Here is a 27,470-nt window from a genome sequence, read left to right as displayed (position 1 = left end):
CACAAGCGTGTGTGCCCCGTGCGGCGGACTGCAATGTACAGGCACTGTCCATATGCAGGCTGTTTGCCGATGCAGATCCATTGACTTGAATGGGTCCGTGATCCGCAAGACTATCAGCACCGCAAAAAAAATAAAAAATAAAATGCTTGAATCCACAAACCTTCAAAATAGTCTATAGATGTGCTCCACAGAAGGGATCCAATTGTGTCTTCCTATTATATAAAATGTGCACCATGTGCCCAGTGACACATAAATGTGAAGCATTGATGTTCAGCTGAAATGTAAAAGACCAGTTACCCGAGAAAGTTATTGTGAAAAAATAAAGTTTAATCTTAGTTGTATAATTCACATAACATCTGGGATTAAAACGATAGGACAAGTGTAAAATACCGGTTTATATTCTGGCAATTTACCAGCACAGTTTAAAAAGAAAAACTCCTAGTTAACAAATCAAAGTGACTAAAAATAATAGTAACAAACACAAGTGGAATATTAAAACTTACAATGCTCTACTCATTTTGGAAAAACACGAAACAATACACACAATTCATTTGAACAGTAGTATTTTGGCGAGTCTGCCTGTACACTTATATGCCAAGGTAAGCTTGTGTGTATGCCCAGTCTTATGTATGCCAACATAAGAGGTTTCAGTCATCTCTTCCATAATCAATAGTCTGCAATTCCTGAGCTATACTCTGTGCCAACTCCATTGTACCGGCCGCAACCACACGGCAAGACATTAGGTCCAGAGGTCCACCTAGAGAAAAACAGATTTTCATTAACAATAATTCAGCTCCTATGTACCAACAGTTGTCAGGACATGCAAAAAAATAAAAATCAATAAGTGGACAGCATATGAGTGAGTGCCCTAAGTAATTTATAGATTCCGCGAGGTGTTAATCATTCTGCAAGAATAATGGCTCATGCAGACAGAATGGCTGTTGCTGCAAATTAGATTGAGGTACTGATGTCCTCAACAGCCCATCCATTTCTATAGGATACTCTATAGGGAGCTGCATCTTTGGCAGTCCAGCTGCTGTGAGACTACAATTCCCAGCATACTCTTAAATTCTATAGGAGTTCCAAGACTAGTCAAGCAACCATGCATGAGGGCAGTTGTAGTGTCACAACATCTGGAACCAATCCATGACTATACGATCCTTGTGGCATGGTGCATTGGACTCTTGAAAGAGTTCTTCTGCTATAAAGTAAACAGCTGCCATGAAGGATGAATATAGTCGGCCACAATGCTTAGGTAAGGGTAAGCCCTACTGCCCAAAATGTCCATCCACAGGTATCACCCAGGGGGTGCCAAGAAGAGACATTCCACAAATCATTACTTATCTTATTACCCCCATAAGAATGAACTGTTGCCACATGACAGGAAAGATTCTTGATGCTTACACCAAATTCTGACCCTCCCATCAGCATGGATTCATCTGAGCAACTTTATCATTGCTCACAAAATTTTTGCACTCTTGCCCACTGGAGTCTAGCCTTGGCTTCTTTCACATCACAGTTTCTCCTTTCTGTATTCCGGCTCAGTTGAGGAGCAGGAGAACAGAAAGGACGGATTCTGCAGATAACCAAGACCTAACTGAGCGTAACGGAGCCTAAAGACCCCATAGACTATAATGGGGTCCGTTCGGTGCTCAAAAATCATATTCTGAGCGGACCCAATTATAGTCTATGGGGTATTTAGGCTCCGCTCAGTTAGGTCTCAGTTATCTGCAGACTCAGTCCTTTTCGTACTCCTGCTCCTCAATGGAGCCGGAGAACGGAAAGGAGAACTGGTGGAAAGGAGAACCGGTGATTTAAAAGAAGCCTTAGACAGCAATGGCACTTGAACTGGTAGTCTGCACCTACTGCCCATCTGTGCCAAGGAACAACGTGTTGTGCATTCGGACATGCTAGCTGCATTTGGCAGACATTTGCTCGACTGTGCACAGTTCATCCGAACGGTTTTCAAAGTGGTTTTCCCAGAAAAGAATGATGACCCATCCTCTGGATAGGTCATCGTTGTCACATAGGCAGGGGTCCGAGTGCCAGCACTCCCGCCAATCAGCCGTTTCAGGGAGCCGCTAGCGCACTCCCGCCAATCAGCCGTTTCAGGGAGCCGCTGTGTTCGCCAGAGCTCTGGGAAGCACTATGGGCACCCAGCAGCTTTCCAAGCACAGCACCATACACTGTATAGCAGCTGTGCTTCGTATTGCAGCTCAGCCTCTCCACCGTCCCGCTCATTTTCAGGATTGTGAAAAAACCATGCCTCTCTGTGACCTCTTTACTACGAAATCAGAATGACAACTGTGCTTTCGTAGTAAAGAGATCACAGAGAGGCACGGAGCATCATCAGTCATGTTAATGCTCCGTGCCTCTGCAGTCTGCATCGGGTCTTGGCACTCTTTCACGGAGCGGATGTCACGCACGTCACGCACGGCATCCGCTCGTGTGAAACAGCCCTTAAGGGTACTTTCACACTAGCGTTTTTTCTTTTCAGGTGCCGAGTTCCGTCCTAGGGGCTCAAATCTGGAAAAGAGCTGATCAGTTTTATCCTCATGCATTCTGAATGGAGAGCATTCTGTTCAAGATGCATAGAGTTCAGTCTTTTTTTACTGATCAGGCTTTTCAGAAAACCGTAGAATGTTGTATTTTTACCTCCGGACAAAAATTCGGAACACTGACTGAAATCCGGCATTTTTCCCATTGATCCATCGCTGTGTGTTCCGTCAAACTGGATCCAGCTTTTGCATGTTAAACCCAAAAAATGTAATCAGTTTTCACATGTCTTTCCCGGATCCGACAGGCAGTTCCGGCGACGGAATTGCCCTCCGGATTCAGACAACGGCAGTGTGAAAGTACCCTAAAGTATAAAATAATGCAATGGTCTTCTGGTTATCATTTACCCAAGTACTGTTCCATAGATCCAGATGATTATACATTGTTTACCATGCTACCCAATTTCTGTCCAGTCTTGTAATTTACATTGCTAATCAGTCATGTATGCAACAAAACCACATTCAGGTTTGCTCTTTATTTTATTTTTTTCAATAAAATGAGTTTAAAGTATCTAGTGTACGATTTACCACTTAGTACAGTGCACATTATTATCCCCTGGTTGGTTGCTCATTGTGATTCTATAGATACACTCATGCTCGAGTGGTGTTAAAACTGACATTCACTGAAGGATCTAGGTCATCCGCAAAGAAAAGAAAAAAAAAAAAAAACGCTTTAAAATAATTAACTTGGACTAAACTCAAATTTTGCCTGTGCCGAAGACCGAAGTGAACGGCGCAGGCGCAAGAATTCGTCCGATGGCTGAGATGGAGGCAGGCATTCAAGACAAGATGGGCGGGCTTGGCGGACGAGCGGGGCAGAATATAGGGTGAGTAGACCGAGCCTCTAGGTGCTGAAAAGACGCCCACATAGCACCTAGAGGCTCATTTGCATAGGAATAAAAGTTAGTTTTTTAATGAAACGGCTCCACACAAAGGTCTGAGAATTGCATGGTTATGGAGATCAGACACTAGCATATCGCTAGTGTCTGAAACCTAATTCGGTCAAAATGAGGTGGTAGAAACCCTTTAAAAAAAAAGTGTATGTCTCACTTCAGCAAATGGCATTTATTATGTAGAGAAAGTTAATACAAGGCACTTACTAATATGATCATATTGCCTCCTTTGCTGGCTGGATTCATTTTTCCCATCACATTATACACTGCTCATTCCGATTGTTAAGACCACCCTGCAAACCAGAAAAGCGCTGTCCTCTCTGGTGGCAAGGAGCGTGGGAGTGCAGATCGGCTAGTGCCTTTCCCTAAAATGTGCAAGCACGACCACCACTGATGCTGAGGTCAATTGTCACTGTGGCATATGAGCTGTAAAAAAACCCCAGAGAGTTGTGCTCGCCCCAAGATAGAGGGAGCCAATCGGTGTCTGTGGCAGCCTTAGGATCTGAGGCCTGCCACAGCTATGTTCCTATTTAGCACACAGCAAATCTCCCATAGACTGCAATAGTAATTCACAGAAGTCTATGGGAGAAGGGATCATATGATTGAATATTCAAGTCCCCTAAAGAGACTTTAAAAAATGAAAGTAAAAAAAAAAAAAAAAAAAAAAAAAAAAAAAAAAAAAAAAAAGTGATCAAAGCCACACACACACACACACGTTATGGGGGTCAAATGTGGCAATGCAAAGGAAAAAAACAAACAAAAAAAAAACGCTTCAGCTTCTTTTGAAGTTATTTTTTTTGAATACATGAATATAAGGCTACATTCACACGACCGTATGCGATTTGCGGCCCACAAAAAACTGATGACGTTTTGCGGATCCATTGTAACAATGCCTACTATTGTCCGCAAAACAGACAAGACTAGGACATGTTCTATTGTTTTTTTGCGGGGCTACACAACGGACATACGGATGCGGATAGCACAAGGTGTGCTGTCCTCATTTTTTGCAGACCCATTGAAATGAATGGGTATTCATCCAATCCGCAAGAAAAAAAAAAAAAATTTAAATAACAGAACGGACATGGAAACAAAATAAGTTTGTGTGAATGTAGTCTAAATGTGGTATGACTAAATCGTACTAAGGCCTCATGCACACAGCCGTTGTTTGGTTCCGCATCCGTTGCACCGTTCCGTGGCCCCACAAAATAAAATAAAATTGCATGTCCTATTCTTGTCCGTTTTACGGACAATAGGCATGTCTACAATGGGCCGCCCGTTCTGTAAATTGCGGAAGGCACACAGACGGCTTCCGTTTTTTGCAGATCGGCGGGGCGCAAAAAAAAGGCACATTCGTGTGCATGTAGCCTAACGAAGGGAACGTCATAAAAACGAAAAAAAAAAAAAAAAAAGTGGCGGAATTGCATCCATCCCCCCTTCACTTTTGTATAAGGGGTGGAGAGGTTTCTGCTTTTTATTTTTTGTTATACATCATGTTTAAAAATATTAATAAAAAATTATCTGATTAATAGAGGGGGAAAAAAAAAGTTGGAAAATTTAAATGTATGATATTCTTAAAAATATTAATTTATTGGTGTAGGAAACATAGGGCTTTCTCGTCTTGTATTGCTTTGTTTGGTTATTATATATGCATACTACTGTTGATCTAATAAAACATTTAAAAAGAAAATTCTAGTTTGCTGGATGATCTGATCATTTAGGGCGGCAAAAAAAAACTAACAAAAAATCCCCCAAAAAACACACACACCACAAACTATGGGATTGGGACGAACGATTGTACTAAATCATGAATCTTCATACAGGCTGATGAATGCCGCAGGTAAACTATCTAACAAGCGGGCAATGCGTTACAGGAAGAGTTACCACCTACCTGATGTATCTATCACAAAGCCTCCAGCTTCCCGAATTATCACAGTGGCTGCTGCCAAATCCCAGCAGTGCAGTCCGAATTGGTAAAAGGCATCAGCAGCACCTGATGCCATGTGGCACAAGGCTAATGTGGCACTGCCAATCACTCGAATACTGTGAACAGAAAAGAAAAAAAGGGAGAAAAAATGAATAATTTTTTTTAGAATTTGCTCTGATTTTTAGTAGTTGCACAAAATAAAAATAAATATCAAGCCTTCTGTATATAGAATTAAGTTGTCACCACACACACAAGCTACATTCTTCGCACCACCCAATCAGTTCAGGCATTGCAATATGAAGGAATCCTTGCCCACTGTTTTACAATCCAACAATGAGAAGGCTCACTGCGAAGCTGACCGAGTATCATGGGTGAGTAGAGCATTTATGGATGGGTTTAACTTTAAAAAAAAACGTCACTGTAGTTTCATACAGCTCTGCATAAGTAGTACAGGTACATATAACAAACTATGTAACATATGGTTTATTCTCCAGGTATCAGACATTTCCTACAGCCAACCTTTACTAAATGAATGTTCTCTCTGAAATTTGTGATAAATCCAGCTTGTTTAAACCAAGATTACATAATCCCATTGTAGTCTATGGAGAGAGGGGTGGGGGGAGAGAGGAATTGCAGAGAGAAACAAGCAGCCAAAGAGACAGACCCCATTTAGCATCCCAAGTGCTTTAGTCACATTTCTACTGCTTAGTACTTATGTCCTAAATGGAGACTAAAGTGAGAGCGTTCGGGAACAGAATCTGCTGTCTCCATGTATAGTCTATGGGCAGACAAGATACAGTCCTGATCAAAAGTTTAAGACCACTTGAAAAATGGCAAAAAACTAACAAAAAACAAAACAAAACAAAAGCGACATTTTACATTGTTGGATCTTAACAAGGTTCCAAGTAGAGCTTAGACATTCAAGAAGAAATGAGAGAGAGACAAAACATTTTTTGAGCATTCAATTAATAAAAAATAATTAAACTGAAACTGGCAGTTTTTCGAAAAATTTTAGGACCACATGCATTTAAAAGGCCAAATCTGTGCAAAGATGTGGATTCATTGTCATTTTCTGTCAGGTAGTCACACATTGTGATGGCAAAGGCAATAAAACTCTCCTTTTTGACCGTGGTCAGGTTGTTGAACTGCACAAGCAGGGTCTCTCACAGCGCACCATCGGTGCTGAGGTGGGACGCAGTAAGACAGTCAAGTGGAAGACCCCAAAAAAATGCACTGAGCCGGAGGATCCAATTGGCTGGCTGGCAAGACACTGGACGATCCTCGACCCAAATTAAGGCCCTTACTGGTGCTGACTGCAGCCCCATAACCATCAGACGGTATCTGAGACTGAAGGGCTTCAAAAACAAAAACATCTTCAAAGACCTCGTCTCCTTGAACGTCACAGAACTGCTCGTTTGGACTTTGCAGGAGAGCACCAAACATGGGACATTGAAAAGGAAGAAAGTTTTATTCTCTGATGAGAATTATTTTATTTTTTTTAACCTTAAATGGTCCTGATGGTTTCCAACGTTACTGGCATGAAAAGCAGATCCCACCTGGCGCGGGCCACAGCGGAGGGGGCGCCATAATGGTCTGGAGTGCTTTTCACTTCAGTGAACAATGGAGCTTCAGGAAGTGCAGGGGCATCAAATGGCCGCTGGCTATGTCCAGATGTTGCAGAGAGCATTCCTCATGACGGAGGGCCCTCGTCTGTGTGGTAACGACTGGGTTTTTCAACAGGACAACGCTACAGTACACAATGCCCACAGGACAAGGGACTTCTTCCAGGAGAACAACATCACCCTTTTGGCCCATCCTGCGTGTTCCCCTGATCTAAATCTAATGGAGAACCTTTCGGGATGGATGGCAAGGGAAGTTTACAAAAATGAACAACAGTTCCAGACAGTAGATGGTCTTCGTGCGGCCGTCTTCACCACTTGGAGAAATATTTTGGAGGTGTGGTCCTAAACTTTTGATCAGCTGAAAAACAGCCCGTTTCAGTTTATTCGTTGTTTTCATTAAATTGAACGCTCAAAAAAAATGTTCTCTCACTCCCATTTCTTCTTGTTGCATGTTGAAGCGCTACTTGAAACCTGGTTAAGATCCAGCCATGCTAAATATGATTTTTTGCCATTTTTCAAATGGTCTTAAACTGTTGATCAGGACTGTACTAGATGGTCTACGCCCACCAGCTCAGGGTCAACTGCGAACTACAGTAGTAGCCTGCAGAAAGGAAAACCGGGGAAAAAAAAAAAAAAAAAAAGCCAGATACAAGTCATATAATTGTATGTACATACATACATACATATATATATCTGACCCTCACTGACAAAAAAAAATATCCATATAGAATTGTCAGATTGCTGCAAAACTTGGGATGCAGTTATGTGTCAGGCAGATACATAATTTACTGGGTATTGTCACAAGGGCATAAAACCTTCCCCCACTGTCCTATGAAAAGGCTCAGAGGCCCTTTGAGTAGTGAGCGTTCATAGACTGCTAGACATGACTTTACAACACACAGACACTTTGCTCAGTTGACAGACTCTGAACAGGGGCACCATCATTGGATTGAGAGAAGCAGGATGGTCAATTGGGAAACTGCCTGCCTTCTAGGCCGTTCTGACCTAGGTGGTGTTGGGAGCAGTGGTTACGTGCACATGTGGTAATCAGGGGCCAGACAGCCCAGACAGGTGACCAGTAGAGAGGATCATTTGATCCGTCAACAAGCATGAGCAGCTCCTACAGTTTACCCACCATCCAGACACAGGTGCCACCTTCATTACACACTTACAACTCTTCCCAGACACTTAGAAAATTTGCTATCATAGTACCCATTATATGTCCTGCCATTGACAACCAGCCACCATCGCCTTTGTATGCAGTAGCGTCATGAACAAGAAGCTTGGACTGCTATGGACAAACCATATAGTCTTCGGCGATGAATCCAGGTTAGGTTTGGTATACAACAATGGTCAGGTTCGAGATGAGTAGACCTTGTGGGGAGCACTTTGATCCTGCCTTTGTTGTGGAGCAGCGCACGGCTCAAACTGCTGGTGTGATGATCTGGGGAGCCCCTGCATAGGGTCTGTCGGTCACCCTTAGTAGTGATCTGAGGGATATTAACAACTCAGCAATATGTGCAGGACATCCTGTGGTCACATGTGTAGTCCATCATGGCAAGGCTTTCAACTGGCATTTTTCAGCAGGATAAATGCTCATCCACACACACAGCAAGGGTTTCCCAGGAATGTCTCCGTAAAATTTTAACACTTACTTGAAACTATGGGTATGCTTTAAGTAGGTGTTCTCATTTCATGACAATTAATAGTTAAATCTGGGCAACCTATTGAGATTTTAAAAGACCGTAGTGTTTGGACAACTACTTACCCATGGGCTTGAAATGTTAGTAATCTCTCCATATTGCCCAAAAACAATTTTAAAGTCGCTGGATCACGTTTAGGACCAATTTCAGTTAAAACAAGAGAGTTCTTGATACCTGGTAAATTACAAGCAAATTTAGTTAAAGTTACAGAAAACAACCTTAACAAATTTTTCTATAAAAATTATGTTTAAAGTGGCAGTAAGAGAAGACCAATAACTTCAGGCAAACTCTGATCTGTCGCTGATCAGTTACATGATAGTTTTCTGAATATTCGGAGACAGACTGGTTGCTAGGTAAAAACCGTGGTTGGTTAAAACAGTATTAAGATATACAAAACGGAGGCATAAAGTGTAAAAATTAAACAATGCATCACATGCACAATGCAGCTGTCCCCTGTGTCTCTAAACTATTGTATTACTATGAGATTCTGGGAAGTACGTAAAAGTTTACTAGACTATGATAAAAGATTAGATTAGATAGATATAATGGATAACAAAAGATAACATACAAAGTAGAAAAAGTAAGAGTCACCAAAGACATGAACAAAATGAGCCAGCTCCCCAATGGCCAGTTCTCAACATGGCGCCTGGCTAACACCCATACAGTACAAAGATGTGGAGGCAGCATTGTGATTCTTAAAAAGAAAAAAAACAAACAGATCAGTTATTTTAAGCATCAGTTGTGCTCAGTTTGCACTAAGAAAATAAACTGATGCTCAAAAAAAAAAAAAAAAAAAAAAAAAAAAAAAAAAAAATATTGGTAAGACAAGTTTGCATCACTTTCGTCAGTTATTTTTGACAGAAGAAAAAGTGCTGCATGCAGGTCTTTTTCTCCCATCAAAAATAACTGACCAGACAGAAGTGACAAACAGATTAGTAATTTTTCTGTTCTTGCAGATCAGAAGAACGGAAAGCTAACGGTGATGTGAGCACGAGCGCTATATGTATATAGGTACCCATGATAGACATGCCCCTTTAATAAAAAATAAAAAATAAAAAGACCATCTGCAAATGTTGCGAGCTACTAAAACACGATAAGAAATACGGTGGACTATTTAAAGAAAAACCTAGTTTCCTACCGCAGAGTAAAAACTATAGGGAATACGATGATTAAAAAGGTGATTAGAGTTAAAGAAAAAAAAAAAAAAAAAGTTTTTATCTGCTAGAAAAAGAGGGACCTTCCCGTGCTTCTCCTGTTTAAATTGTAACTCCATCATAAAAAGGAGATTATATCAATCATCCAAAGCAAGGATATATGAATCCAATGCAACATTTTTTTTTTTTTTTTTTTATCAAACGTGTAGAAAAAAGTGATTTATGGCATACGTTTCCCATGTTTATGGTACATTGGACAAACAAAAAAAAAAAGAAAGAAATAAGGGTACGATTAAATGAACATAAATCTAATTTCTCATCCGTATCATTTGGGGACACAGGCTTGATCTTGGGTATAAGCACACAGTGTAAGCTCTACCCTCATCAGCTATAGCCTTCCTACAGGGACAAAACCCCTGCTCCTTCCAGTTCTCCAGAAGCAAAAGGAGGACCAGAGGTTCCTTCAAAGCCTCTGTTTCCTGCCAGCGTTCGGATCACCACAGCTGTCCACCGCAAGTCCCCTCTGTTCCGGTTTAGCGTCCCTCCCCAAGGGGCCGCACACCAAAAGGGGGTGATCCCACTGAACACAGGGGGCAGAAGACGCTGGACAGGCGAGTATATATTTATATAAGAGGAGGAAAGGAAATTGGCCCCAAAGTGCTCCCCCTTCCAATACTCTCCCCTCCCCAAGTTTCTGGGCCCTCCAGGAGGATGTGTGGGTGTGGGAGATCATAAGCTGGTTTCCAAGTCCCCTCAGTCCCTTTTTTTTCTGCAGCAAGATGCGGTTGTTCCAGTTTCTGCGCAAGACTGTTTTCAGGGGGTTTTACTCCAATGTCTTTGTGATCCCCCCAAAAAAGAGGGGACAGTCAGCGCTCAACAGTTTTCTTCACGTGCCCATCTGAGTCAGTCAGGTTTGTTTCGCAGTGGGTCCATTTCACTACCAGTTTGTAGCCCTCCCGTTTGGCCTGGCCACGGCTCCCAGGGTCTTTACGAAAGTTCTGGCGGCAGTCATGGCCCTGCTCCATGCCAGGGGGAATCGTAACGATCCCTTAGACGACATCCTGGTAAAGAGTCAGTCATTCCGGGTGACGGCCGACAGCCTGACCATTGTTAGACACCCTGGAGCGCTTCGGATGGATCCTGAACAGGCAGAAGTCTTGTCTTTATCCATCGCAGCGGTTGACTTATCCGGGCATGGTACTCGACACATTTCAGGCCACGGTGTTCTTGCCTCCAGAGAAGTTATCCGCTCCCAGTCTTCAGATTCTCCCCTTGTTAAGGCCAGGTCAGGTTCCAATTTGTCACTGCATGCAGGCTCTGGGTCACATGGTCTCCGAAGCAGTTCCCTATGCGCAATTCCATACCAGAACGCTTCAGCGAGCCATTCTGTCCAGCTGGGACCGCTCCCCAGCCTCTCTGGATTGGCCCATGCGTCTCCCTGCCCAGGTTCGCTGGGCCCTCAGATGGTGGTTGGTCTCTCCGTTGTAGACGTCGGGCGCCCATTCCTTCCCCTCCGTTGCAAAGGGTCATAACCGAACAATTGGTATAAACATAAGTTTATACATGACATTTAAAAGTCAATATACATAATGGATACAAGTTATGGTACATAAAATCCAAGGGGCAACAAACAAGTGAGGGGGGAAAAAATGCCTGGGAAGGGAAGGCAAACTGGCACTGCAAACTATATGAATACATAATTGCATAAACTACTTATACGAAAGCCTGGTGGCGATACACGTAGGGTAAGTGTGGGGGCAATTGGAAGGTGGGTAGCTTGGTGTCTGCTTGTTTTATTAACTTACCATGTGATGTTGCTATATTTGGGCTATGCACTTGACTTGTTTATAATATCATATATACGGTCTAACAAAGATTTGATATGCCCTATTGTTAGTACTTTTTGCCCCCTCACTTGTTATTTGTTCCCCCTTGGATTTTATGGACCATAACTTGTATCCATTATGTATATTTACTTTTAAATGTTGTCATGAATAAACTTAGATTTATACCAATTGTTTGGTGATGATTTATTACTTGGGCTAACACATCAAGTATTATAGATTGTATATTTATATTGCTTTATGTGGCCCCCATTGGTTGTTGCGATAGGTTTTCCGTTGGAAAGGGGTTAACAACGTTCATGGGGGAAGGGGACACACACACACAACAAGGTGGAATCACCGGTGGAGCGACTATTGTTAATTGAGATGCGAGCACGAGCCCATAGCCTGATGAAGTCCTCAATGGAGCGGAGCTGTGCTACATGGCTAGATGTTTTCTAGCTTTCTGACCCCTCCTAACGCTGAGTTTAGACCTGAGCGTTCTGAAAGGAGCGCTCTGTATGCGCGATTGTACCGGCGTTTGCAATTGCGCATACAGAGACAAGCGAACGCCCATTGTCGCGCGTTTCCGAAAGTCTATGTACGGGAACGCGCGACAAGACGCCCCAAAGAAGCTCCTGTACTTCTTGGGGCGTCGGGCATTTTACAGCGCTATCGTACGCGCTGTAAAACGCTCAGGTGTGAACCCAGGGTAAAGGTCTTCAGTGTCCAGCATGTATATACAGTCACTTCAGACCCGAGGAACGCAGTTGGTTACCATTAACCAACATTACAAGGAATTAAAAGGAGAAAGAACCACTAAAATACTTTGCTATGCAACTATATATTCTCCTATATCAAAATGACCATTATGGAAAGGAGAATTATACTTTTTTTTTATATTGTAGTTACACTTTGAGCTATAAAAAAAAAAAAAAAAAAGAAAATGTAAACCGGAAAAACAAAAAAATTAAAAAAAGACACACAAGCAAAAAAAAGTTACAGCTTTCAAAGGCTCAAAAAATGCATTTGGGCAGGAAGAAGGATAAATGACGCAGTCTTAAAGTGGTTAAACAGTGGATGGCCTCAAAATGTTTTCATACTGACCTGTTTCTTTTGTTACATGAAGCCTTTCTTGATTGCAAAATGCTCCTCGCCCTTTTCTTGCAGTGTACATTTTTTCATCAATGCAATGGTATATTACACCAAATTCAAGCTGTAAGAGAAAGAAAAAAAAAAAAAAAAACACCGTTTCTGTATCTGCCTCCCAAAAACACAAGTAACCTAACCCTAAGTTCACACCTGAGCGTTTTACAGCGCGTTCTAACGCGCTGTAAAACGCTCAACACATGAAAACCAATGATTCCCTATGGGAATGGTTCTCACCTGGGCGCTTTACAGCGCGTACGATCGCGCTGTAAAACGCCCGACGCATAATCAAGTACTTGAGCTTCTTTGGTGCGTTTTGACGCGCGTTTGTGGCCATAGGACACTGCAGTCAATGACACAAACGCGTGTCAAACGCGCGTTTACTATTACAAAAAACGCGCATAAAAACGCGCGACAAAAACGCGCGTTTGAGAAACGCTCAGGTGTGAAAGCAGGGTTAAAGAGTGGGGGGTAATCTAGTTTCACCAAAGCAATGTATAGATTTCCACCGGCAACCTTTACTAAATGAAGTCTTCCTGGGCTTTCCTGTCTCAGTGACAACGATCTAACAAGTAAAAGTTGTTCTTGTCTTCATTTGAGAAGATGTATAATAATACAGTTCTGAAACATGACAGCATATTTGGTACCAGTCACCAAATGTACATTGAAGGGATTTACAAGCATTTGGGGCTTTTTTGACAAGCTCCAGCAGCATGTCATGAGTAGGGGACATATCGCCACTGAGGCCTGTCATTGGCTGAAACAGAGCACACAATCCCATCTGAAATTTTACAGGCTGGAAAATGGAAAACCGTGGAAGGGACACAGGAAGCTGTATTACAGTATTATTTCAAATTTGTATTTTTTAATAGGTACAATACGCAGCTGGGGCAGCGCAAGGCTGGAGTGCCCCTTTAAATCATATTAAATGGAGGCAGTGCAATGCTGACAGATGTCAGATACATGGTAAAGGCTTTATATGCAATCAGCCCCAGACATTAAAATACTCTACTGGATACAAAGTGACAGATGATATAAGATACTTGTATACTATATGGAGCCTGCGGGATGTGAGGGGGACATTTAAAGAGGATCTGTAATAGTGACAGGGAATCCAAATATTTCCATGCAGACATGTCATTTATAAGCACCACTACCAAAGCTAAATGAATATTGCTCTGTCTATAGAAACTCAAGAAATTGTTGGACTTAAAGGGTCGGTGTGTTAATCAGTGGGGGTCTGTGCCGAGACCCCTACAGATTGCTAGTTCGAGGAGAGATAAGTATAAGGAGCCGGCTCTCCTCACTGCAAGAGACAGACTCCACAGAAGTCTATGGGCTTATCACAATTCATCCTCTGCAGAGAGGAGATGAAAGTGTGATATGCCAGCACTTCTCTCTCCTCATTCTAGCAGTCGGTGGGGGTCACAGCACCGATCAAAATTTCTTATATGTTCTCTATGACATATGAAAGTTAAAAAAAAAAAAAAAAGAAAAAAGTCAATGGCCCTTTTACTTCTATTTAGCAATAGTGGGGATGATTTACTAATCAAAATGTGGTACGAATTTGGTGTATTTTGCGCCAAAAAGCTGGCCCTTTCACACAAGCAAGTATTCCACGCGAGTGCAATGCGTGATGCAAACACATTGTTCCAGCACGGAATCCGGACCCATTCATTTCAATGGGTTTGTGTACATGATTTTTGATTTTCACCCATCACTTGTGCATTGCGTGAAAAATCGCAGCATGTTCTATATTCTACAATTTTCAGCTGGCCCCATAGAAGCGAATGGGGATGCATGAAAAATCGCATCTGCACTTGCTTGCGTTTTTTTCACAGATGGTTGCTAAGAGAGGTTGTTTGTATACCTTTAGTTTTTTTTATCACGCGCCTGCAAAACGCATTAAACCGCATTGCACCTGCGCGATAAAAAACTGAACGCCCTTGCTTACGAAATCACGCATTTTTCACCGAATGCATTCGCAACGCAACCAGACCTTATCCACTCACGCTCGTCTGCAAGGGGCCTAAGGGTGCATGGCTTAGGCCCCATGCACACGGCCGTGGAACCGCGGCCTGGATCCCTCCCGAGAGCAGGAGCGCACGGCGTCACTGGTTGCTATGACGCCGTGCGCTCCCTGCTGCCGGCACAGTACAGTAACACACTGGTATAGATCATACCAGTGTATTACTGTACTGTGCCGGCAGCAGGGAGCGCACGGCGTCATAGCAACCAGTGACGCAGTGCGCTCCTGCTCTCGGGAGGGATCCAGGCCGCGGTTCCACGGCCAGCACACGGCCGTGTGCATGGGGCCTTAAGATGTGACAATGTGCTTTAAGAACACACCAAAATGTTGGTGTAAAGTAAGCCAGCCAATAGGTGGTGTAAATGTAGCGTAGACATCAGCTACTGTGATAAATCTGGCACAGTTTTAGGCCTCACACACAACCTTGTTTTTTTTGATCCGCAAAAAATACAGATGATGTCAGTGTGCATTCCAGATTTTGCAGAACGGAACAGCACTATCCTTGTTCGTAATGCAGACAATAAATCGGACATGTTCTATTTTTTTTGCAGAACGGAAAACGGAAACTGAAAAAAAAAAATAATAATAAAAGGAACGGACACAAAGAAAATACGTTCATGTGCATGAGGCCTTAGAACAGTGATGGCTAACCTTGGCACTCCAGCTGTGGTAAAACTACAACTCTCAAGAGTTGGCTGCTCTCAGAACTCTATAGAAATAAATGGAGCATGCTGGGAGTCGTAGTTTCACCACAGCTGGAGTGCCAAGGTTAGCCATCACTGTCTTAGACTGTCTACAGGCAGTATTAGTAAATCTGCCACAATGTCCCTTTATAGTCATTTAAAAAGAAAACAACCTCTTACCCTTCCCCTATGAGATACCATTAGGAATCTCAGGTTACCAACTTACAGAACACTTTTAATACCTCTCGATTGACAGCAAATCCAATGCTGACTGCCACCAGAGGAAACCTGCGGAAGTAAATAACCCAATTTCAGGGTGCATGTGGCCAGAAATAAATAGTGGAGTCATAAGTAAGCAAAGCAGCAGTAATAGAAACTTACAACGCATGACAAAAATAGAATAAGCACACAGAGGAGGTTCACCTAGCTTTTTTACTTTGTAGTAAAGGCACAAGTTACAGATATGACTCAAAACACTATTAGCTGAATATTCTGAACACACTACAGAACTATAGAAATTCAATTTTAACCCCTTAAGGACCCTGACATATTTCACCTTCAGGACCAGGTCATTTTTTGCAAATCTGACATGCGTCACTATATGTGGATATAACTTTAAAACGCTTTTACTTATTCAGGCCATTCTGAAATTGTTTTCTTGTTACATATTGTACTTCATGACAGTGGTAAAATTGAGTAATTATAAAAACACAAATGGACAAAATAAATAAATAAAAAAAATGGGGAAAATGTGCAAATTTCCAAATTTCTATTTCTCTACTTTTATAATAGATAATAATACCTCCAAAATAGTTATTACTTTACATTCCCCATATGTCGACCACATGTCTGGATCATTTTGTGAATGCCATTTTATTTTTGGGGGAAGTTAGAAGGCTTAGAAGTTTAGAGGCAAATCTTGAAAATTTTTCAGAAAATTTCCAAAACCCACTTTTTAAAAGGGCCAGTTCAGATCTGAAGTCACTTTGAAAGGCTTGCATAATAGAAAACACCCAAAAATGACCTCATTTTAGAAACTACACCCCTCAAGGTATTCAAAACTGATTTTACAAACTTTGTTGACCCTATTAATGGAGGGGAATTAATGGAAAATGGAGAAGAAATTTCAGAATTTCACTTTTTGGCAGATTTTCTATTTTAAATAAATTATTTTCCATTAACAAAGCAAGGTTTAACAGCCAAAAAAACCTCAATATTTATGGCCCTGATTCTGTAGTTTACAGAAACACCCTATATGTGGTCGTAAACTTCTGTACGGGCACACAGCGGGGCGCAGAAGGAAAGGAATGCCATATGGTTTTTGGAAGGCAGATTTCACTGGGATAATTTTAAGACTCCCTGATGCACCGCTAGAATAGAAACTCCAAAAAAAGTGACCCCATTTTGGAAACTACGGGATAAGATGGCCGTTTTGTTGGTACTAGTTTAGGGTACATATGATTTTTGGTTGCTCTATATTACACTGTGTGGCAAGGTAACATAAAATAGCTGTTTTGGCACAGTTTTTTTTTATTAACATTCATCTGACAGGTTAGATCATGTGGTATTTTTATAGAGCAGGTTGTTACGGACAAGACAATACCAAATATGATTACTTTTTTGTTGTCGTTTGTGTCAGTTTTACATAAAGCATTTTTGAAAATGTTTTTTTTTTAGTGTCTCCACATTCTGAAAGCCGTAATTTTTTTAAATTGTTTTTGGGCGACTGTCTTGTGTAGGGGGCTCATTTTTTCGGGATGATATGACGGTTTGATTGGTACTATTATAGGGTGCATATGACTTTTTGATCACTTGCCATTACACTTTTTGCAATGTAAGGCGAGAAAAAAAAAAAAAAAAGGCTTGACTTTTTTTTTTTTTTTTTAATACACAAAAATATTTTTGAAACAAACAAAAAATATAAAATAAATATATGATGTTTTAGTGTCTCCATATTCTGAGAGCCATAGTTTTTTCAGTTTTTGGGAGACTGTCTTAGGTAGGGTATCATTTTTTGCAGGATGAGATGACTGGCAATATTTTGGGGTGTATATGACTTTTTGATCGTTTGCCATTACACTTTTTGTGATGCAAGGAGAAAAATAAAAATGGCTTTTTGACAGCTTTTTATTTTTTACTGTGGTCACCTGAGGGGGTTAGGTCATGTGATAGTGTTATAGAGCCGGTCGCTACGGATGAGACGATACCTAATGTGTTTATTTTTTGTCCCACTCTGGGACTTCAACTTTTGGGGGTCTGATCCCTTTACAATGCATGACAATACTTCTGTATTGTCATGCATTGGCTGTAAGTGTATTACAGTGTGTAATACACTTACAGCTTCCTGCCTATGAGATCCAAGAGGCTGGATCTCACAGGCTCTCCCAGAACTCAGCCACGATGCCTAAGGAAGGCATCGTGCCGTCTTCCATTCCATCGGGTCCCCGTCACAGCAGCGAGGGGACCCAATGGCTGCTTTATCCCTGCACGGACACCGCGCGTGCCGCAGTCAGCGCTGATCGCGGATGTGCAGGGGTTAATGTGTCGGCATCGGGTCATTAATCTACAAAAATATGGCATTATTTAAACAGATTGTTGATTTAAAAAATAAAAAAATTACTGAATCAATGATGAAAAAAAAAAAAAAAAATAAACTATTGTGGAATGGCCCTGTAATTGCCCTTCATACCACAAATAAAAAAATACGAAATAGTTCACAGTTAAAAAGGAATACATACAGACCTCACTGACCTGTTAGACAAACTGAAATGGAAAGGATTTAGATTTTCCGCAACAGAATTTCTTTTGTGGAAATTTTGTTGTGGATTGGTCTCAGATTTCACCTTATGCATTGTAAAGAGCAAAATCTCCTGCATATATTGAAACACTGTGGATTTAACCCCTTCCCCGTAATACGCCGTACATGTACAGGACTGCTGGAAGTGACTTCCCGACAGCCACCGTACATGTACGGCGCTTTGATGGGGCGGGTGCAGAAACTGCACCCGCTTGATCAGTGGCAGAGCCCCTGCTGCATCTGACAGCATAGGTGAAAACACTGATGTTGGCGCTTTAACCCCTCATATGCCGCGGTCAACGCTGAGCGCTGCATGCACAAAATTTGCGGAGGAAAGGGTCTCCTTCTCCGACCCCATCGGGTCCTGCTCTGTGGTCACCCAATGGCTGGTATGGCAGGCCGATGTCATAGGTTTCCATAGCCCACCAGCTATGGAAGCCTATGGCTGGGTCTCATAGGCACTGTCAGTGTAATGCACTGACAGACAATGCATTAAAATGCATTGTAGAGTGAATCAAATCACCCCAAAAGCTGATGTTCCACAGTGCAAAAAAAAAGGTACATTTTGCCTCCATTTTTCTTGTGAAACATGTAAAGGGTTTGTAAAATCAGTTTTGAATAACTTTAGTTTTTAAAACCGAGTCATTTGTGAGTGGATTTTGGAAATTTAGAATTTTAGAAGCAATTCTTCAAATTTTTAAGCATTAGAGTCCAAAAAAATAAAAATAAATAAAATGATGCTAACAAAGTAAACATATGGAGAATGTTAACCATTTTATGAGTTATCACTCACTTTAGAAAATTGCGAGTTTAAGATTTTTTTTAATTTTTTATAAAAAAGGTAAATAAAATATGGACTCAAATTTACCTTTAACATAAAGTATATTGTTATGAGAAGAACTCCGAATCGCTTGGATAAGTAAAAGCGTTCTAAAGTTATTACCACATGAAGGGACATGTCAGATGTGCAAAAATAGGTGCGGTCAGGAAGGTGAAAAATGACTTGTCGTGAAACGGTTAAAGTCTGCACTACGGTCTAGTTTCCCCTGCAGATTTTTTAGGCAGCATGTGGAAGTTGTTTAACCTTTTCCCGACTGCTGCTGTACATATACAGCGAGAATCTGGACTTTAAACATGGTACTCGCTCAGAAGCTGAGTGGGCACCATAACAGCCTGATCCGTGATTGGCATCTAAGTGGTAAAAGTAAAAAATAAAATAAATTATAAATAAAAATAAATAAAAACCCTCTAATAATCCACTTTCCCCATTTTAAAACTGAACAAAAGTCTTCAAAAATTCTAACACTGTAGAATAATCAATAAAAACCACAGATCATCCCGGGGAAAAAAATAAAAATAAAAATAAAAATATATATATATATATATATATATATATATATATATATATATATATATATATATACACACACATACTCACACAGCAATGTAGACTCAAATAAAAAAATAAGAATAAAAGCTATGGGGCTCAAAATCTAGCAAGGCAAAGAGAAAAAATGTTTCCCATTTTAGCTTTTTTTGCACAACTGTTACAATGGATTTTTTCTTTGTCATGAACATGGGTCCCAAGCAATAATCCCCATTATTTATACCTGTGTACAAAGTTGCAGGTTCCATCGATGGGGTCAATAATCCAGGTTGGGCTGTCCGTCAGAAGACATTTGGAACCTGCTGAGGTAGATTCTTCACCAATAAATCTAGAGATGAACAATAAAACTTTAGTCTGTTAAACTATATTACCAGGTTTTGCTAGAACTTACTGCTTGGTTTGATTTCATTTTTGACATTTAATGCATAAAGGTCTGCAGATGATATCTAATAATACCGGATCCGATTTGGCCATTTGTACTTTTTCAAAGCCTTCTGCTTCCGATCCATACACTGTTAGTTACAGGTAAAGTGGCAGCCAAAACAGCTGAACAGTGAGGGAGCAGGCTGCCCAAACCCCATAATCTGATAATAACGGGCATCTTTCACCAGTGCCCTCTGTATCCAACTGTTTGCATAGACACATGGCATGCCTGTCCATTTCAATGAAAGCAGCCAGGGAGGGGGCTGGCCACAGAAAGGAGTGGAGCATGGGTGCAACAAGAGCAATTGTGACCCCCTCATTGCACCAAAGGCCTAATCTGCCTATTACTAAAAAATATCACTACTCTGGAATGGAGCCTCAAATCATCAAAAGAAAAGCAGCACTTTACTCAGGCGCACCACAGCTGGACAGGGACAGATTCCCTTTAATATCCTTTCCTGAGGATAGGTCCTCCGTATCCATAGCCTGGTGAACTCTTAATGTTAAAGATAGACTAGATAGACAGATTAAAAAGTATGCAGACACCTGACCTTCGCACCCATAACAACTTGTTGATAACTGGTCAAATATATATTAAAAGGTTATTCTAGCCTCAAAGAAAAATCTGCTGGGCTGAAAATGCTCTAAAAGAACTAGATGAGGAAAAATACTTTTTTTTTTGCATATAAATACCCCCTTAAAGGGGTTGTCTCACTGCAGCAAATATAATTTATCAAGAGGAGAAAGTTAATACAAGGCACTTACTCCTGTATAGTGATTGTCCATTCTGCAGCCATTCAACCAAAAGTATTTGTAAGGTCAGACACAAGAAGGTCTGGGTTACAAATAGTAGAGGATGGCATGGAGGCTAGGTTTTGCTGCAGGCAGGGTTGCCAACCATTTTGTTACAAGACAACGTATCAAATCAGACAACTAACAGTTTATGGACACACTGGAAAACTGGAGTGAATTAAATATTTTTTTCAAAACTGGAAAAAGTTCCCTACTTAGGAGACTGTTGGACAGTTGGCAACCTGTGTGCAGCTCACTAGTCCCTCCACACCCAGTTGCTCAAACCATGTCTCTGTGGTCCTCGCTTCTTACACAGGGTGCCAGAGGTCCTAAAATGGTCTTAATAAAGTGGGAAGCACAAAGTTATCTAAAATTTAAAGATGTGATCTTTACACTGATCAAGTCTGGAATTTCACATGGTGGTTGTAGGCTGCCACTCAAATGGGAATCCGATCAGAAATTTCATGAACTAACTTATGGCAAGGGTGGCATTGCATAACGTTATGGAGGGGCATTTGCTAAGGTGTTTAGGTCACTACTGTGGTGTTAAGTTGAAAATTATGGCACATGCCATGTTTACGCTATAATCTGGACCATCATGGATCAGCAAAAACGTATCCGTTAGCATAATACAACTGGCTGCATCCGTTATGAACGGATCTGATTGTATCATCTCCAAAAATGACCAAGACGGATCCGCCTCTAAAACCACTGTAAGTCAATGGGAAACAGATCAGTTTTCTTTTGTGTCTTGGTCCGCATCCCATGACGCACTGAAACACTGCGTTGCATTTTGTTCCCATTGGCAATGAATGGGGACAAAACCGAAGCGTTTTCCTTCAGTATTGAGATCCCATGACTGATCTCAATACCGGAAAGGAAAAGCGCAGGTGTGAAAGTGTTAAAACAAAGGGTGGGCTTAATGGGAGGGGCATGGTTTAGTAAGGCCCACCGGATTTACTACAGTTTACAGCAGAAGCTGGCGTAAGTCATAACTGAAGTCTAGACTTCCATTTCTGGTGCATGGGCTGCCAGATATGCGACTAAATTAAGAGGCATCTGCCCGTCAATAAATTAGGCACATCTCTGGTGCACAGGGATCAAGATCAAGACTGGCGCACGGGAACGCCAGTCTTGATAAATGTGTCCCATGGGGTTCTTCAGTAGGATACATACTATTACCTGTGCTTGTCTATGGAGATCACTTGATTTAAATCTTCCAATTCCCATATAACAATTCTGGGCAAAATTTATTTCAGAACTCTACAAGTATGGTTTCTCCATTTTTCCTCATGTAAATATATACCAGCACATACCTGGCAACTGGAGGTCACTCTTCCTCACTGTCATTAAAGGGGTTGTCTCATCATGCACAATTGGGGCATATCGCTAGGATATGCCTCCATTGTCTTATAGGTGCAGATACCACCGCTGTGACACGCACCTATATCGAGAACGGAGCCCCGCAAGTGATGGAGGGCGCACTGCGCATCCGCTCTCTATTCATTTTCTGGTGAAAATAGTCCAGCGCTGGCTCGGCTATTTAAGTCAGCCCCATAGAAATGAATGGAAGCAGGGGCCGCGCATGTGCGGTATGCTCCAATTCACTTCTATGGGGAGCCAGCTTGGTGGTAGCCGGACCGGAGTCCTCCAGCCACCACCTTGCGGGGCTCCGTTCTCGATATAGGTGCGGGTCCCAGCGGTGGTCCTAGTGATATGCCCCCATTGTCCATGATGAGACAATCCCTTTAAGGCACATCCACAAAACATTATACGTGCAGTTTTTACCTGATGAAGGGGAGACAACTCCCTGAAACGCGTTGTATTTTTCTGCTTAATAAACTACTGACAACCTACATCAATCTGGATCTTCCGGCTGGTCCCTGAACGTGTTTACTTCCAAGTATTCTCGGGGAACCAGGCATCCCAGATAAGAAGAGTAACATCCGTGGCTGCAGACTGCCCCACTCTCTACCACTCAGACAAGCTTCTTCTAGAGTTGTGCCTAAGGTTTGCACAGCTCCTTAAGGCGAGCCTCCTATTTGGAGCCCTTTCGTATACGTGTTTACCCTAGGATGCGCCTCTCTTTTCTGTTTACCAACAGACGCCTGTACTATTGACATCCAGAAAACTGACATGGTCAGCATCAGTTGGTCCATGCCAGAAGGGGTGTGTGGCCAGGCCTCATCAACATAAGGGATGGCACTTAGCAGTTTCTGCATGCATTTCTGTTTCCAGGATTTTATGGGGAATACATCAGATCTTCACACATCTATGCATCTGATCTGACGGGAGCCTTTTTAGTGCATTACATGTTGGTTAGAAATATCCAGCAATAGGGTGGTGATCATGTGAAGTGAGATGCGGCAGAGCAAGCTGCTGACCTACTTAGGAGTCTAACCATTGCACAGTGTGAAGCTTCCGTCAGACAATCCAGTCAATGATATTTACCCCTCAAAGATTTCCAGAAGACATGGAACCATCAACGTAGTTTGGGCTTCACTAACCAGACAATTATTAGCAAACTGTACTAATATAATCTATTTAGAATTTATCATACATATTTTAATAAGTACCGTTTTGGTCTGAGGGGCTTGCAAAAAGATCTAAAATATATTGGGAGTGTATGTACATAAATGGCACCCATACATATTGTATATTCCAGCCCCCCTCCCCCATTTTAATACTGTACCTGTGCGAAGGAAACTTTTCTCTCAGGGCAGAAATGATCAGCTCTTCCACAAAATGGTCGGTTTCGGTCACAAGATCGACCACTGAAGTTTTAGTGGACACCCTTTTTTCTTCTGTTAGAGCTTTCCTGACCACCTGCCAAAAATAAGAGCGCCTGTAAACAATTGCATGTTGGCTGAATGCGAGCCATGGAGAAAGACGTGGAGCTCCACGCTGTAACCTGTAGCCTGGGCTCATGTACATTTCACACTGCCGTTTGGTAATGTATTGCTGCAACTGCGTCCCAGCCGAAAGTGTGTAACCACTCAGGAAATCCTTTGTAGCATGCAACCTCCTGGGACTGGACACATCCCAGTCATTTCAATCTAAACATGGAAACTCTCTCTAATGGACGGGGCTCATACATGGGCAATGATCGGGAACACCATTGCAGTAGAGCAGCGGTTACATGCAGCAATCATCCCCTCTGTATGGGGACGACCTGCGGCTACTGCAGTCACTAGTCCCCATACACATCTTGTGGGTGGCAGGTCCCGGTTTACACAGGACTAAAAGATGTGACCACCCAACGCTCGACCATCCAGTGACCAGCAGCCCGTCCACAGGACACTTAATGGGCAGAGGCTTTTGCATGAATGTTGGCCCCCCAATAACCGTTCACTTGTCAGCCAACGTAAAAGGGTCCTTTCAAGTACACTGCATAAAGGGACAGATATACCCAATGGTCCTGTAGCGGTCACCTGTCCTCATACAGCGGAGATGCAGGAAAAATGAAGCCCTCATTTCCTCTGATGACCAGGAACGTTTGTTTCATTCCAGATAATTCCATAAAACATTGGTCCGTGTACGAGGACCTTTAACATGGACTGGCTCATTAAAGGGGTGTACCCAATACAACAGCTTTGGACAGGGGATAAGTGTCTGACCACTGATCATGTGAACAGGGACCCAGTGTTCCCTACTTGAAATGAACAGCAGTCATACATGCATGCTGCCTCTCCATTCATCTTTATGGGACAGCTGGAGATAGCCCAGTGTTTGGACTATAGAGTGGTGGCGCACCTGCGTGATGGCCGCCCCAATAAAACGGGAAACACTGGCTCCCTGTTCTCACAATCAGTGGGGGCTCCAATGGTCGGACCTCCAACGATCAGCAGTTATACCCAGCCTGAAGACCGGGAACAACTCTCGGGACACCACTGCAAAGTCAGGCAACATAACAGCAATGTGATGGGGCTGGCTCAGGAGTAATACAGCTGGCATCTTGCCCTCACTGCTGCAGATTTACTGCGTTCACTGCTGATCGCAGCATCTAAGTGGTTAGAGAGAGCGAAGGGACTCGTTCCACCCAATCAGCCCAATTTTATACATGCTCAGTACCGGCCAGAAATATCAGATAACTGAGGGTCCGACATCACTGCCAACCAGCTGTTCTGAGGTAGCTCCAGAATTAGAAATGCGATTCTCTATCATTTTACATGTAACATGTTTGTGCTACAGAAAAGTATCAGTATAAAAATGCACAGTATCGCTTAACCTAGCATGTAACGGATCAATGGACTGATGCCAGTCTGGAGCAGGTTATTTAAAGGGGTTGTCTCACTTCAGAAAATTGCATTTATCATGTAGAAAGTTAATAAAAGACACTTGCTAATGTATTGGGATTGCCCATATTGCTTCCTTTGCTGGCTGGATTCATTTTTCCATTACATTATACGCTGCTCGCTTCCATGGTTATGACCACCCTGTAATCCAGCAGTGGTGGTCATACTTACACACGCTAGTGTGCAAGCACGGCACAGAGGATGGATTGCAGGGTGGACATAACCATGGAAACTAGTAGTTTATAATGTGATGGAAAAATGAATCCAGCCAGCAAAGGAGACAATATGGATAATAATAATACATAGTAAGTGCCTTGTGGTAACTTTCTCCACATGACAAATGCCACTTACTGAAGTGAGACCACCCCTTTAGACGAAGACAATGACGGAGAACATGCTGACGGTATTAGGTTTCTGTGGTGAAAATTTATTTTGTGACAGGAAGTGGAAGGATGCTGAGAATCTGATAGAAAACACTACTACAGGAAGATACTTTGTATCAAAGTAATAAAAGCTCAGTCACATGAATATAGATGTAGTGGAGCAAAACGCTACGTCCCCAAATGTTCAAAGGCAAATGGCCCTGCATCCTAGGCTGCGCTGGAGTCGTGGAGTCACTGTGGCCTTCACTTCCTGGAGGACGGCGCCGATCATGGGCCACGTGGTAAGAGAAACTTAGAAATAAAGATTCAAACAGAGATGTTCCTATGCCTCACCTCTTCCATAATATGTAGAGGGAATTACTAGGCCGGGGCTGGCCAACCTGCGGCTTACCAGCTGCTTTAAAACTACAATTCCCACCATGCCCTGCTATAGGCTGTCTGGGCGTTGTAGTTTTGCAACAGCTGGCGATCCCTGTACTAGGCAATGGCGTTTATATGGCTTCTGGTGACTGCCCCAGCTGATGTGGAAATACCTAGGGCAAGCCATTCTCACATCGTACATTATGACGGTATAAACTGACTGAAATGGAGGCCGTCAGCATGTAGGGTGATCCACAGATAGCGAATGGTGGTGGAAGAAAATGTAAAGAATGAAAGCTTTAAACAACTGTAAAAACAGAACCTACAGTTCACACGGAGCCATGAAAACAGCAGCCGGCTTAAAGGGGATGTTCATTCTGAGGCTAGGCCATCAATATCTGATCAGCGGTGGTCGCTGAGGTATCTTACTGCAGTTCTCATTACAGGACTGGTTACCTGGCATGGGGTGCATGTACAACACCACTGTGCCAGCGCTATTCATGGGGCACAGGGAATCATCCATCCTGAATCAGGCTGCAGCAGACACGCGAGGCCTGATACATGTGCCCTATTTTGATACTGGTTATGTTCACTATGCCTCTTCAGATGCCAAGGCGACTTACATAAGCTTATTTTTACATACACTGAAGGGAGTGGAACATTTTTGGCAAGTCACCCCTCCCCCCACCCCTTTCAGCCACCTACTTCATGCCTACTTCTGATGAGGTAGTCACAGGCAGAGACCGAAAATCTCATCTAGACCAAGATCAGCTCCAAATGCTCCTTGTTTCAGGCATCTTGAGGGTGACAAGGGGTGTCCAGGGTCTGTGTCATAAAAGGGGGTCCAGGGTCTGTGTCATAAAAGGGGGTCCAGGGTCTGTGTCATAAAAGGGGGTCCAGGGTCTGTGTCATAAAAGGGGGTCCAGGGTCTGTGTCATAAAAGGGGGTCCAGGGTCTGTGTCATAAAAGGGGGTCCAGGGTCTGTGTCATAAAAGGGGGTTAAATTAAGAGAGATCAACTGCATAAAAAACAAAGGCTCCGGCGTTTACTGACACACAAGGTCAGTAAATGGGCGTGGCTTCACAGGTTCAGACTACCTGACCTACACCACCAGGCATGAAGGAGATGAAGAAGCTCCTGGAGGACATTTTGGTGAAGGCAGTTCTCACGTAGTCAGTGACTCGAAGACCTGACAACCTGCGGAATGGATGGGGTGGACGGTGGAGTAGTCAGCTATATGAAAAGCTCACCTGGCCGGCCTTGAGCGCCAGCTGCACAGCGGTGTCCATGCACTGCTTCCAGGGGTCCCCGGTGTCCCCGGCCGCTCCGTGCTGCTTGTTGCAGGCTGCCTCACACGGCTTCATGTCTCCTCTGTACTCTGCTCGGTAATGGCAGGAGCAGCTATCATGGGGCTGAACCTCAGTGTTATCCCGTCTGCCTCCTCCCCCTCCTAGATGCCCGCACCTCTCATCCTCCCTCACCACTCCTGTTATTAACT

General features: G+C 42.7%; 2 protein-coding genes across 2 annotated transcripts in view; one reads left to right on the top strand and one right to left on the bottom strand.

Annotated features, from left to right (window-relative positions):
• Window positions 1-306: 306 nt before the first annotated feature.
• On the bottom strand, window positions 307-27,427 carry IMPA2 (inositol monophosphatase 2). The gene is made up of 8 exons (XM_044293655.1): window positions 27,223-27,427; window positions 23,627-23,760; window positions 19,943-20,047; window positions 15,778-15,823; window positions 12,782-12,890; window positions 8,763-8,871; window positions 5,337-5,488; window positions 307-757 (listed from the first exon to the last, which is right to left on the bottom strand). The coding sequence occupies exons 1-8, from the start codon at window positions 27,334-27,336 to the stop codon at window positions 648-650; spliced, it is 879 nt and encodes a 292-aa protein (XP_044149590.1). The 5' UTR covers window positions 27,337-27,427; the 3' UTR covers window positions 307-647.
• The window catches only part of MPPE1 (metallophosphoesterase 1), a 174,757-nt gene continuing 173,085 nt past the window's right edge, over window positions 25,799-27,470 (top strand). The window contains exon 1 of the mRNA XM_044293654.1: window positions 25,799-25,893. The gene's annotated coding sequence lies outside the window, so the exon portion shown is untranslated. The remainder of the gene's footprint in view (window positions 25,894-27,470) is intronic.

Source organism: Bufo gargarizans, chromosome 5 (assembly GCF_014858855.1).
Source record: "Bufo gargarizans isolate SCDJY-AF-19 chromosome 5, ASM1485885v1, whole genome shotgun sequence".
NCBI classification, from domain to species: domain Eukaryota; kingdom Metazoa; phylum Chordata; class Amphibia; order Anura; family Bufonidae; genus Bufo; species Bufo gargarizans.
This window is presented reverse-complemented; position numbering and strand designations above follow the sequence as displayed.